This window comes from Lactuca virosa, chromosome 5 (genome assembly GCF_052849685.1).
Source record: "Lactuca virosa cultivar CGN04683 chromosome 5, Lactuca_virosa_CGN04683_v6, whole genome shotgun sequence".
Taxonomy (NCBI): Eukaryota; Viridiplantae; Streptophyta; class Magnoliopsida; order Asterales; family Asteraceae; genus Lactuca; species Lactuca virosa.
The window spans coordinates 395,902,752-395,914,806 of NC_136430.1; the positions used below are offsets into that span (position 1 = coordinate 395,902,752).

The 12,055-nt window shown below is 33.0% G+C and overlaps 1 protein-coding gene and 1 long non-coding RNA gene across 2 annotated transcripts in view; one reads left to right on the forward strand and one right to left on the reverse strand.

Moving 5' to 3' along the window:
• Positions 1–234: 234 nt before the first annotated feature.
• On the forward strand, positions 235–864 carry LOC145113828 (uncharacterized). Its single transcript, XM_079049879.1, has 3 exons — positions 235–259; positions 303–490; positions 634–864. The coding sequence occupies exons 1-3, from the start codon at positions 235–237 to the stop codon at positions 862–864; spliced, it is 444 nt and encodes a 147-aa protein (XP_078906005.1).
• Positions 865–3,233: 2,369 nt separating this feature from the next.
• The window catches only part of LOC145110815 (uncharacterized), a 31,044-nt gene continuing 22,222 nt past the window's right edge, over positions 3,234–12,055 (reverse strand). Inside the window, exons 3-4 of the long non-coding RNA XR_013710071.1 lie at positions 3,460–3,525; positions 3,234–3,343 (exon numbers count right to left, since the gene is read on the reverse strand). This is a non-coding gene — a long non-coding RNA (uncharacterized LOC145110815). The remainder of the gene's footprint in view (positions 3,344–3,459; positions 3,526–12,055) is intronic.

Genomic DNA, 12,055 nt, shown 5'->3' on the forward strand with positions numbered 1-12,055 from the left:
TTAAGTCATTTTTCCCGGCTAACCTGTAGTAACAGGTCATAAGGACTGAATGTGTACAGTTTAACAAGTTGAAGGGGTAAATGTGTACGAAAAAAAAACTTAGTGACCAAATGTGTACAAATCGAAAAATATGTTACCCTTTTAAGTCATTATCCCTAAACTCTCATTCCCATGTTTTAAAATACCCTTTTGTTACCTGCAACCGGATTCAAAGGTAATATACATGCCAGGAAGATGGACCCATCGACCGGATTTAAAGGTAAAATACCCTTTCTGAAACCGGCCTCTTGCCCCATTGCTAGCTCAACTCCCCGATTCGGCCTTGCCTGAAGATGGACCCATCGAACTCACCTTCTCTATACCTTTATTTATCTCCACCGACGATGACCCTACCACTCTCCAAGTCGCCACCAGTGTTCTCCTCACCGGCACCGTCTCCATCTTCCTCTTTCGCTCCCTCCGTCGCCGTGCAAAGCGCGCCAAAGAACTGGTTCATACTCTCTCTCTCTCTCTCTCTCTCTCTATCACAGGGGTTTGATTTGTATAAACCTAATTATGATTCGCAACTAAACCTATTGAAGTTATATGCGAGTATTAGCAATGATTGAGTTGAGAATTTTGTCTATGGACTAGAAATTTAGGTCTACAAGAACAGAAACTAAAAAGACGTTGAAGGAGGAGACACTTGAGAGTTTGAAAGCAATGACGCCGGTTGAGGCAAATGCTCATCCGTTACCTCTTCAGGCGTTGCTGGGAGGTTTGTCTGCTGGAATTATTGCAATTATTCTGTATAAATTCACCACCACCATTGAAGCTTCTCTGAATCGTCAAACCATTTATGATAAAATCATCCTCAATTCTTAATTGTTAATTCCAAATTCAAATGAGAGTCAAACCCAAATGTGTGTGATTAGAGGAAAGAACGAAGAATGCAACTAGATGTGTAGAGAGGAAAGGAAAGAAGGAGATAATGATTTTGAGGTGACGTAGATCGGAGTAAAATGGCAAGTCAAACTTGGCAACCTATAAAATCAGGTAAAATGGTGTAATTAACAGGTTACCAACAAGTTTAGTGACCTATTGCGCAGAAAAATAACTTTAGTGACTAAATCGGACAAACGTGAAAAGTTCGTTGGGTTAATATGACATTTACCCTTTTAAAATCTCATCCAAAGATTAATATCTCCATTCCTCAAAACCAATAGATAGTCAATTTTGATATTTGTCTTGATGTTTAAAGATGAATAGAAAGAATTTTCTATTTTAATTCAAAATTATACAAAGAATTTTCTACATTAAATCAAAAATATGAAAAAACGCAATGATATATTGATCAACAAAATCCATAAATTATGTTTAAGAAATCATAAACTACAACCATTGATAATTACATGTCTGGACATTTTAAATGTGAATAAATTACGCTACATTTTCATTCTTTTAAGTATTAAAAGTATATTCTATTGGTATTTCATATGATGCATCTACAAAATATTATATACTTTAATTTTATGTATCAAAGACTAATCAAAGGGATACTCAAAAAATGTTTTATTTTTCTTTGTTATTAGTTGCATCGATCTTCAATAATGTAGGTTTCTGTTTTTAAGAACGAACAATTTGAGTGGATGAATAAAATGGTATTTGCATGTTATTTTAATATAAACATATTATCAACAAATGTGTTAATTTTTAAGATCATCATCTGTTATCTAGAATTTGCAGTGGATGAAAACGCATTATAGATTCAATTTTGAGTAATATTGAGTGGATGAAAACGCATTATAGATTCAATTTTGAGTAATATTTCAAGAAAATTCTTGGTTGATTGTGATTACCTTGACAATTTCTTCAAGATAATCTTATTACTAATTTTTACTAATTTTTAGGGATTTGTATTATCAAGAAAATAGGCATCGAACTTATTTATAGGGTACAATTCGGAAAGTCCTTGATTTTATGCAATATAGTTATGAAAATAAAAATTGAAACAGATTTTATGGTTTAAGCGGGATAATAAAAAAATAAGAATACAGAAAAATGACACGTGCCAATATCGTTTTTAAAAAGTTGACATGTGGCATATTCTGGATTCTTTTATTAGAAAATGTAGATGTAGAAATGTAGATGTAGATGTAGATATTTATTTTATTAAATATTATTTTCAAGTAATGCTCTTTTTAAGAAAAATATTATATATATATATATATATATATATATATATATATATATATAACAAATTAAATGAAAGACTATATGTTTACATTTCAAAATCAAAAATAAATTTATTAATTAAGTTTTTAAAAAATTCTTCAAATTGGTTAATAATCAAAGATTCGTAATAATAAATTTTATTAAAAAAAGTTAATGAAAATATGATTTAATATACTTAAAAAGCTATAAAATAATCAATGATTGTTGATGTTTCTACAACCATCGCTCATAATAGAGATAGTATGTGGATTCTCATAGAAAATTGGTTTGTATAGCTAGTGTCCTTGGAAAAGAAAATCCTAACGTAGTGAGTGTATGGATATCAAGTGTCAATTTAAAAAATCGTAGTGAGTATGGAAATCAAGTGTCAATTCAACAAGTAAAAAAATGTAGTGATTTTATATTATTTTTATTTCATCACCATATAAAACCATATTATCTTCATATACGAATCAATATACATCATTATATTTCTAGGTGACCATGAGTCGGATTACGTCGGTTTGAGGATTAATTAAAAACAAATGAATCATACTCAGATTTTATTAAACAGTTAACATCAATCAAACATTTAACATCAAACTCGGATTTAAGCTCGATCTCAGATTAATGGATTAACAAATTAATTTTAGATTCATCATAAACACTAAATAGATCATCATAACAGAAGCTAAGATTAACCTGAAATTAAAAATAGATAGTAACTACACACATTCAACATCTATTAATTAAAAAGGGGGTTATGCACCTTTAAAAAATCAGTATTAACAAAAACTACTTAGTACTTACTAACAGAAGCTAAGGAGCCTGTCGAGAAATGGAGCATCTCAAGAAATAAAAAACAGAAGTAGATCAAAACAGATGGAATCGAAAGCAAACTCAGATTCATCAATTTAACAGTTTAACACCACAAATTACAAACTTAGATTCATCAAATTAAACTCAGAAAAAGAAGTATTTACACTGAGAGGGGGAAATCGAACTTTACCCGAGAGTGAAACCTGAGAAATTGAGATCGATGCATCGTGAAAACGGAAAAACAAGAAATCGAAAAATTTAGAGCTTGCTTTGGTGCTTCCTGACTTCCTGTTCACTGTCCTTGACTCACTGTGTTGTAAAGTTTCGAAAACTACAAAGAAATTTTTCATTTTTTTAATAGATTACCAGTTAAAGCTTTTTTTTCTCAAAAAATGTTGAACAACATTTGATTGATTGAAAATCATACATTATCAGAGTTAAACTTACAAAACGGCGGAAACAAATATCCTTGACGTGTGTGTATAGTCTCGCCGAGCTTTTCTCACGAACGACCTGCAAAGTGTTTAATCAACAACTGTAAGCATAAAGTAGTGAGTTCCTCAATATACCACATATTCCTCCATACATACAATGCATCGACATATAATCCTCGACTCTAGCATCGAGCAACCGAAACTCCTATTCTCATACATATAACATACTTAATGGGCCCAACCCAAGAGTTCATGGTCCCATACCAACTCACATAACGGGCCCTGCCCAACCATACATAACGGGCCCCACCCAAGGAGTAAACAGGCTTAGCCCAAACTCCATTGCTATGAGCTACATCTTGGTCTTCTGTTCTATTTCCAGGTGCCAAATTCTGGTCTTCCATATAATGCCAAAGTCATACATAGTTGGAATTAGATAGACATTCAAACAGATGATTCACCCAAAAGCAATAAATCAAACATGAACCATGTAGTCTGGCATTAGACCAAGAGTTCTCAGGCTATCCAACTTGATTGCATACAATCCCTTAGGGTAAACATTCAACGAACAATCAATACTATCATTACCCTACCCAATCATGAAACCTAGCAACATCATATAATCCTCAAACAAGACTCTATCAGTCTAGCATACCATGACACCCAGTGTCCTATATTGTGCAGGCATAACAAGGAGTTAACCTAGTCAACTAGCATACTCGTACTTTAATGGTACCTCTATCTTACCATGTAAAGGATATACAATGGGATACATGACATAGTGAGAAACTCACATGAACTGAAGATCCGGAGAAGCACAACAACACTCTCACACCTTGCATTGCTCAATCCAGCGAACTAACTAACATCAAAGAGATAAACTCTCAATCAACAATCCTAAATCTCTAAGTTTGACCCCAATTCAAACTGGTCAAAAGTTAACGATCAATGGTCAACAAGATTCAACTGTCAACCAAGTCAACAGTCACCACAACGTGGATACCTCTTGGCCACGTCGTAGGGATGTTCAGACAAGACAGTTAACATTCCAGACATTGCCACGTCGTGGGCCCTCCTTGTCCAGGTCGTGAGAATCCCACGACAATACAGTTGCAATTTTGAACTTCACCATATCGTGGTCATTCCTTAGCCATATCATGGTCACTTGCAGTTTTCGTCAAATCTTCATTAAGAGTTTAGTCCTTACAGATCAAGGCTCAAAACTTCAGATCTAATCCTTCTCAATGACTTAATGGATAAAAGTTTCCATCTTTATCCCTTAGGACTTCACTCCAAGGCAAGATCTCCAACCCTAAGTCCATTAAGTCGTTAATATGACCAAAACTTACACATGGGACCAAAAACTCTCAAACTAAAACCTTTTTCTTACTTAATGGAAGTCCATGATTATAAGAATGTAATATTAAGATCTGGAGTTCCTCAAACTCCAAGAACATCCAAGAATGGGACCAAAACTGAAAAAACCCTTGCTAGGGCTTAGTTGTAAAATCATTTTTAACCAAAATGTGAACTCTATTAAGTTCAAAAGTTTCAAATTGATGCAAAAAATTTCAATGGTTCCCAAAAATTGAATAAAAAGTTTTAAGGAGCAAGGTTATTCATTAGGTATCATAACAAAGGTTCAAGTTCCCCAAAAGTCGGGGTCCTCTAAAATCCATGCTATCTCATAAGCACCATGCCTCTCAATCTGAACATATATCCAAAATAAGTGAGAAAATGAAATGTCTAGGGAGTTACACAAGGATCAACTCATTTTGAGTAAGGAATAACATTCCCAATACTCGAATTAATCCTCCTAAAAATATATAATTATCATTTTAGTTGAAAAAGGGCGGGAATTTTATATTCCAACAATGAAAAAAGATGGATAAGATTTTCATGATAAAATCAGATAAAATTGGATTCAACCCTAAACAACATTTGAATTTCGGGTTTGCAAACCAAGGGGGAAAAGAAGTTATACCTTAGACCACTAGATTGCTTCACAATATGCTCCAAATGAATTAGAAAAGATCGAGATCGAATGGTATGGCCTTCTATGCTTGAATCGCCATATCTCCACAAACTTCAAACCTCGAAGTTGATCCCATCTGCTGGAATGAAGAGTGTGAGCCTCTAATTTCTGAATTTTACACTTTCCACTCCATAATTTTAAGTTTTTGACAATTATGACCCAAAGTTCTAATAAGTGGGAATGTAACTTTTCTAGTGTACATTCCAAGTCCTTATCCATCCAAAACATGAGAAAACTAATCCTATGTAGTCAAAATGGGTCAAAGTCAAGTCAAACCATATTTTGGAGAATTTGACACATTTAGTCAGTATTTCCTAAATATTGCAAAAATTTTATTCTTGGTCTCTAAAATGTTTTACTCTACTTCTAAATTAATTATTCGTTTTTTATTTTATTTTATTTTATTTTTTTATTTTATTATTATTAGTTTTTTTAAAAAGAAAAACTTAAGCCTAGATTTCGAGATGTTAGAATTACCTCCCCCTTAAGCGATTTCGTCCCCGAAATTGCGACGTCCGGAAAAAGGTGCGGATAACACCTTTTCATCTCGACCTCAATCTCCCTGGTAAGGTTCGATCCTGGGGAGTGCTTCCATTTCACACAATCATTTTTGTTCTCAGTTTCTTGGTCTCTTTATCCATGATTGCTTATGGTTCCTCAATCAGTCCTTTATTTTCATCTATACGAATTTCTTCAAGGGGAACTAACTCTACTTTATCACCAAACCATTTCTCAAATAGCATACATGGAACACATTATGAATGCCCTCTAATTTTTTTGTCAACTCAAGTCGATAAGCTTGCTTTCCCACACACTTCAACATATTCAAAGGTCCAATATATCGAGGATTCAATTTCTCTCTCTTCACAAAATGTATTACACCTCTCCACGGGGATACTTTAAGTACAAATTGATCCCCCACTTCAAAATGCATCAGCCGATTCTCAATATTTACATAACTTTTTTGTCGATTTTGAATCACTAATATTCTTTCACGAATAATTTTGACTTTGTCTATGGTTTCTTGAATTAAATTTTGCCCTACGAACACCTTCTTTCCTGCTTGTAACCAACTTGAAGGGGATCTACACTTTCTTCCATACATAGCCTCATATAGATCCATTTTAATAGTTTAATGATAACTATTAATTTATGATAATTCTATCAAGGGAAGGTGCTTGTCCTAACTACTAGTGAATTCCAAAACACATGCCTTCAACATATATTCTAAAGTTTGAATGGTTCTCTCACTTTGGCTATCGGTTTGTGAGTGGTAAGCGGTACTAAAACACAATCTCGTCCCCCCAATTCATCTTGCAAGCTTCTCCAAAAATAAGATATGAAATGACTGTCCCTGACTGAAACAATGGAGAGAGGGACACCATGCCTTCGCACCACCTCCTTCAAATATAGCTTCGTAAATTTCTGAATTGGCAATGATTCGTTTTCGGCAAGAAACAATGCGCTCTTGGTCAACCTGTCCACTATCACCCATATCATATTATGTCTTATTTTGGTCCTTGATAACTTTGTCGCAAATCCATAGTGATTTTATCCCACTTCCATTCTGGAACATCTAATGGTTCCAAGTCTCCATACTGTCTCTAATGTTCAGTTTTGACTAAAAAACACGTCAAACAATTATTGATGTATTTTTGTAACACCCGATACTTGCAAGTAAATTCCTTCCATTATTCTTTTAAGTTTTGATATTGGGTGTGAGTTTATGCATGGCGTAGATCTTGGTATGCAACGCGTACTTTCCCAGAGACCAAACCCTAATTTTGGGGTTTTGAGCCCTATTTAAGGTCTCTAACTCTGATGAGTCCTTTCCATTTACATCCTCCATTCCCCAAACATTTCCTTTGAAACCCTAAGTCCATTTTTGGCGCATTGTGAACTTAAAGAGTGTATTGTGTGCTTTTAAAGAAGGAAGAAGGTGGTTAAGTTGTTTAGAAGCTTGAATCAGCCTTCGATCTGGAAGTTCTTATCCCTCAAATATCTCTAGGAGCTATAAAGTCTCAACCTTTATGACTCTTATGATAGATCTAGTTTATGCTTAAGAATTCCCATGTTTTGTCCCCATAAAGTTCGTTCTTATGGGTATAAGCTACCCTTGGCCATTAGGGTATCATTTCCAATCGATTTTGGAGTTGTTAAGTCATAAAAATGAGAGCTTGGTCACTTTTATTTCCCCATGCATGAGTTTTTGGAAAATGGATGGCTTTTTGGACCCAGGGTTTTGTTTGGTGTCCTTAAGATGCATGCGAATGGATAAAGTCAGAGACTTTATACATTAAGACGTTGATTTAGCTTAGATCAGGAAGCTTGGTGATATAATCTTCTGTATTAAGAACTTAATGAGAAAAGTGCTTAACAGCGTAAGTACGCATGGCATAATTATGGTTACGCAGCGCATAGCCTTATTTTGTTCCTTAAAAGCCACTTGATGCTCTACACAGGGCATAGAGCTGTTACGCATGGCATAAACTAGATAATGTTGACCTTTGACTTTTGACCGTTGACTTTGATCACGTTTGACTTTAGGTCAAATGGGATAATTTGAGTAGTAGATTGAGGCTTAGTCCATATTTAATGTTTAGGTGACCTGTAGAGCCGGTATTTGGAGCAATGATCAGTTCAACTATCTTCTAGACTTTAAGGTGAGTTTTCCTCACCGTACTCATGGGTCAAAGGCACCAATGTCGGCCCACTATGTTGTCTTGTGTATCATAGTACATAGGATAATGATATGATGTAGTGATCTGTTAGATTAGTATATATGTATGATTACCTGTACTTGTTGGTTATATGTTTTCTGTTTCATATGTCGAAATATTGTGGGTGGGTTGAGGCGGTCTTGCTTTGTGTTGAAGGCCAAGATACCCGAGCAGTCCAGTTGATATTGTAGGCCAAACGGAGTGGTCCAGCTTATGTTGTAGGCTCGGGAGTAGTCCAACTTTATGATGTAGGCTCGGTGGCGGTCGAGCCTTGTGTTGTAGGCCTTGTTTCCGTGCATTGTATGTATTTTGTTGTTGGGTGTATTTTGGGGGAAACTCACTAAGATTTGGCTTGTAGTTTGATTTCATGGTTTCAGGTACATCAGAGGATTGGGGCAAGGCAAAGGCGTGATAATGCACATCATCCTTGGATATTTTGTTGATTGATGATTTTGGGATACTCTGATTTTGACTATGTTCTTGAAAACAATGTTTTTGTATGGTTTATGGTTTATTAAAGGGTTTTAAAAATGAAATTTTTTACTATGATTTTTGGGATGTTATAATTGTGCAATATTTATTTTCATTGTGGCCACCAATACATAGTCTTCAAATCCAAGAACATCTTGGTACTTCCCAGGTGTACTGAATACTTGGACTAATGGGCTTCATCAAGTAACATTTTTCTAGTGTCACCAAACTTTGGAACCCATATACATCCAAGGTAGGTGTTCAATCCTTCGCCATTCTTTTCAAACACAACAGACTTTTCTAAAATTTTCTCCTTTTTGTTTTCATCTTTGATTGCTTAAATTTAAGCTTCTTTCAGAATTTCCACAATAGAAGACACCACATGGATGCTCAAGGGTCTTTCTTGAAAGATCTAGTATGCTTAAGAATCATATTAAAGTGATATTGCTAATTAACATATGATACTAATAGGTCACACTAACAAAAACTTGATACAGTTGATTGTTTATTAGAAATTGATTTTAATAAATATTCATAAACTCTTATAAATAATTGGAAATTATTTATTTCTTGGAAATAATAATTTTCATTACCGAGTAACATTACATAATTCATATGGTATGAATTAATAAGTCATGCACAACATTTTGGACCAAATAAATTCTTTTTATCTTTTACGAAAAAGTTAAAGTTTATATTTTATAAACTTGGTTTATAAAATATAAAACTCATGATTTCTTTTTATATCTTAAAATCCGAAAAATGATGCAGGGAAAAGAAAGCTAGTGAACAACATGCTTGTATTACTTTATTCACAAAGCCATGCTCTTGCTTTTATAGGCTTTTGTTGCTAGGGACTTTGTGTCTTTAAGCACAAGACTCAATAGGTAAAGACCTTGCTTTTGGTTGAATAAGTTGCTAGTTTTTTTGGTTCTTTTTTTCAATAGTGAAAAGTATAAGTTGCATGTAGGCATGGACTCTCTCTCTCTCTCTTTTTGTTCATATTATGAAGATATTACTTGCATTTTATACTATCTTGAAGTTAATACTTTGGTTATGAAGTTCAAGCTTAAGAGTTAAGAGTTTTGGACTAGTATCTACATCAAGTTGAGTCATTGTTGGTGTCTCTTAAGTTCATCATTCTTCATCAACTTCCAAGCCTGCCAAGAGGACCCAAAGAACTAAAAATGTTGTTATTTCTTCATGTCATCTTTGGTTGGTGATTTAATCTTTCTACAACTTGTAAGATAATCCTTGATGGGTATAAACTTGTTTTATGTTATTCAAATTATCAAGTCTTCCGTTGCCTAAAATCATGTTTTTGAAACTAATTTTGAATAAAAACCCAACAATTGGTGTCAGATCCACCTTGCAAGTTTGGTTAGATTTTTTAATTTTTGGAAATCTTAGTTTTTGGAGAATGTGGAAACTTGTTTTTGTATAAAAACAAGTTCATACATATTTTCTATGACAAATTTATAATTGCTATTTTTTATGTGAAAAAAGTTTCATGCATCTTTTGTCATTTAAAGTTATCTTAGAAAAACAAAGATTGTTTAATATGTATGTTGATATGTATGATATGCATAAACTAGCTAAGGACCATTGTGTTTGTTATATTGTTGTGTTTTTTGTTTTTATTATAAAATAGTTGTAATAATTTATTTATTCATACGGTATGTAATAAATTAAATAGATTAGTTTCTTGGTTTATTTTTGTATGTAATAGATTAGTTGTTAGAAGTAATTTATTTGTACAAAAATGTAACAAGATATGAAGTTGGAGTCATTAGTTTTCTTGGTTTATTTTTGTATGTAATAGATTAGTTGTCACTAATACTGTTTCTTAAGGGTTGTTGGACTTTTAGCGACAGTTGCTGAAATATTGCTTTCAAGAAGCTTTTCCAATCTTTTGCAAGCAATGGATGTTTTCTCAAGTGGGAATTTCTACAACAAACATTACAAGAAGATTTTTTTCCCTTAAAATGTCCCTTTAGGAATGGACTTGAGATTTTTTGTGTTGGCTCACAAAAAATGTCATTAGTTGGTTATGTTTATGCATGTTTGTGTTGTTTATTTTATTCAGTTATTATGTGTGGTTGATAAATTAGTTTTTCACATGCTAAAATAATTTTTGGACAAAATAAACATCACATAGAGTTTGGTTTTCAAAATTTATAATGTGGACATAAGATGTAACAAGTTATTGTTTTAAAATAAAATCCGGTTTTATAAAAACGTTAATAACGTCAAATTTTGAAATACTCAAATATAAGTTTTAAAATGGTGATTTTTTGTAACTTATACAAACTCCATATATATAAGTAATAAAAGTAAGTTTTATTAAAGATATAAATTGTTCAAATGCACTCAAACTTAATACCGGTTATTGAAATTGAATTGCGTTAAAATTATATAAAAACTAGTTTTTTATATAGAAACTTAAAATATAAATTGCATTTGAAAATTGGTACCATGGTTTATTATATGCATGTAAGAACCATGATATCATATGTTTTTAAAACTATAATTATAAAACACATAAAAGACCCTTTCAAACCTCAAATCTATGCAATCCATCTTGATGAACACTTGCACATCTCTTGTATGCACTAGTGAGATAAATGTCACCTAACCGCTTAGTGTTATCTTTTGATGGTCGGTGTCTTCGCGATTTCTATAACGAAGTTATGGGCCGATTACACATGTTTTTCAAATTGGATGATTTGATCAGAAGTTTTTTTTGTGATAAAGGTCACCTAAGCAAGAGAGTTTCGAGGCATAGATGGGATCAAACATGTCTAATTAAATTTGTTATTAGTGATCCCATAAATCTATGAATTATATAGTAAGATATAATTGATAATCGATATTTACCAGGTTAGATTCAAATAAACATAGACACTAAGTCACAAATAGGTGTATTTTTGTCAAATTTAACACATGGGGGTATTTTGGTCAATACCTTGATTTTGCCTATATGCATAAGATAGAAAGGATGAAATAGGCATAAATCAATCGACAAAACTTGTATTAATTAGCCTTTATAAGCTCAAATTCTACCTACAGGACAATCCAAAAACACAAAGCAGAACAATCAGTCCATGAAAGTAGATAGAAAGAAAATAGAGAAAAAGTACATAAAAGATAACTCAATTAGGCAGTGTTTGTTTAACTAAACTTCTTGGCTTCTTGCTTAAATGTCGCCTCCACTTGTGAACTAGTGTTTCCACCTTGTATTTGGTGCATGTAATAAATAAACCACCAGTTAGTAATTAAGCAAATAAAAATTTTGAAAATTTGTTTTTTTAAACCATTTTACAACTACCTACTGCTAACCATTTATGAGAAGCTTATTTTTTTTTGTTCAAGGTGTTGACATC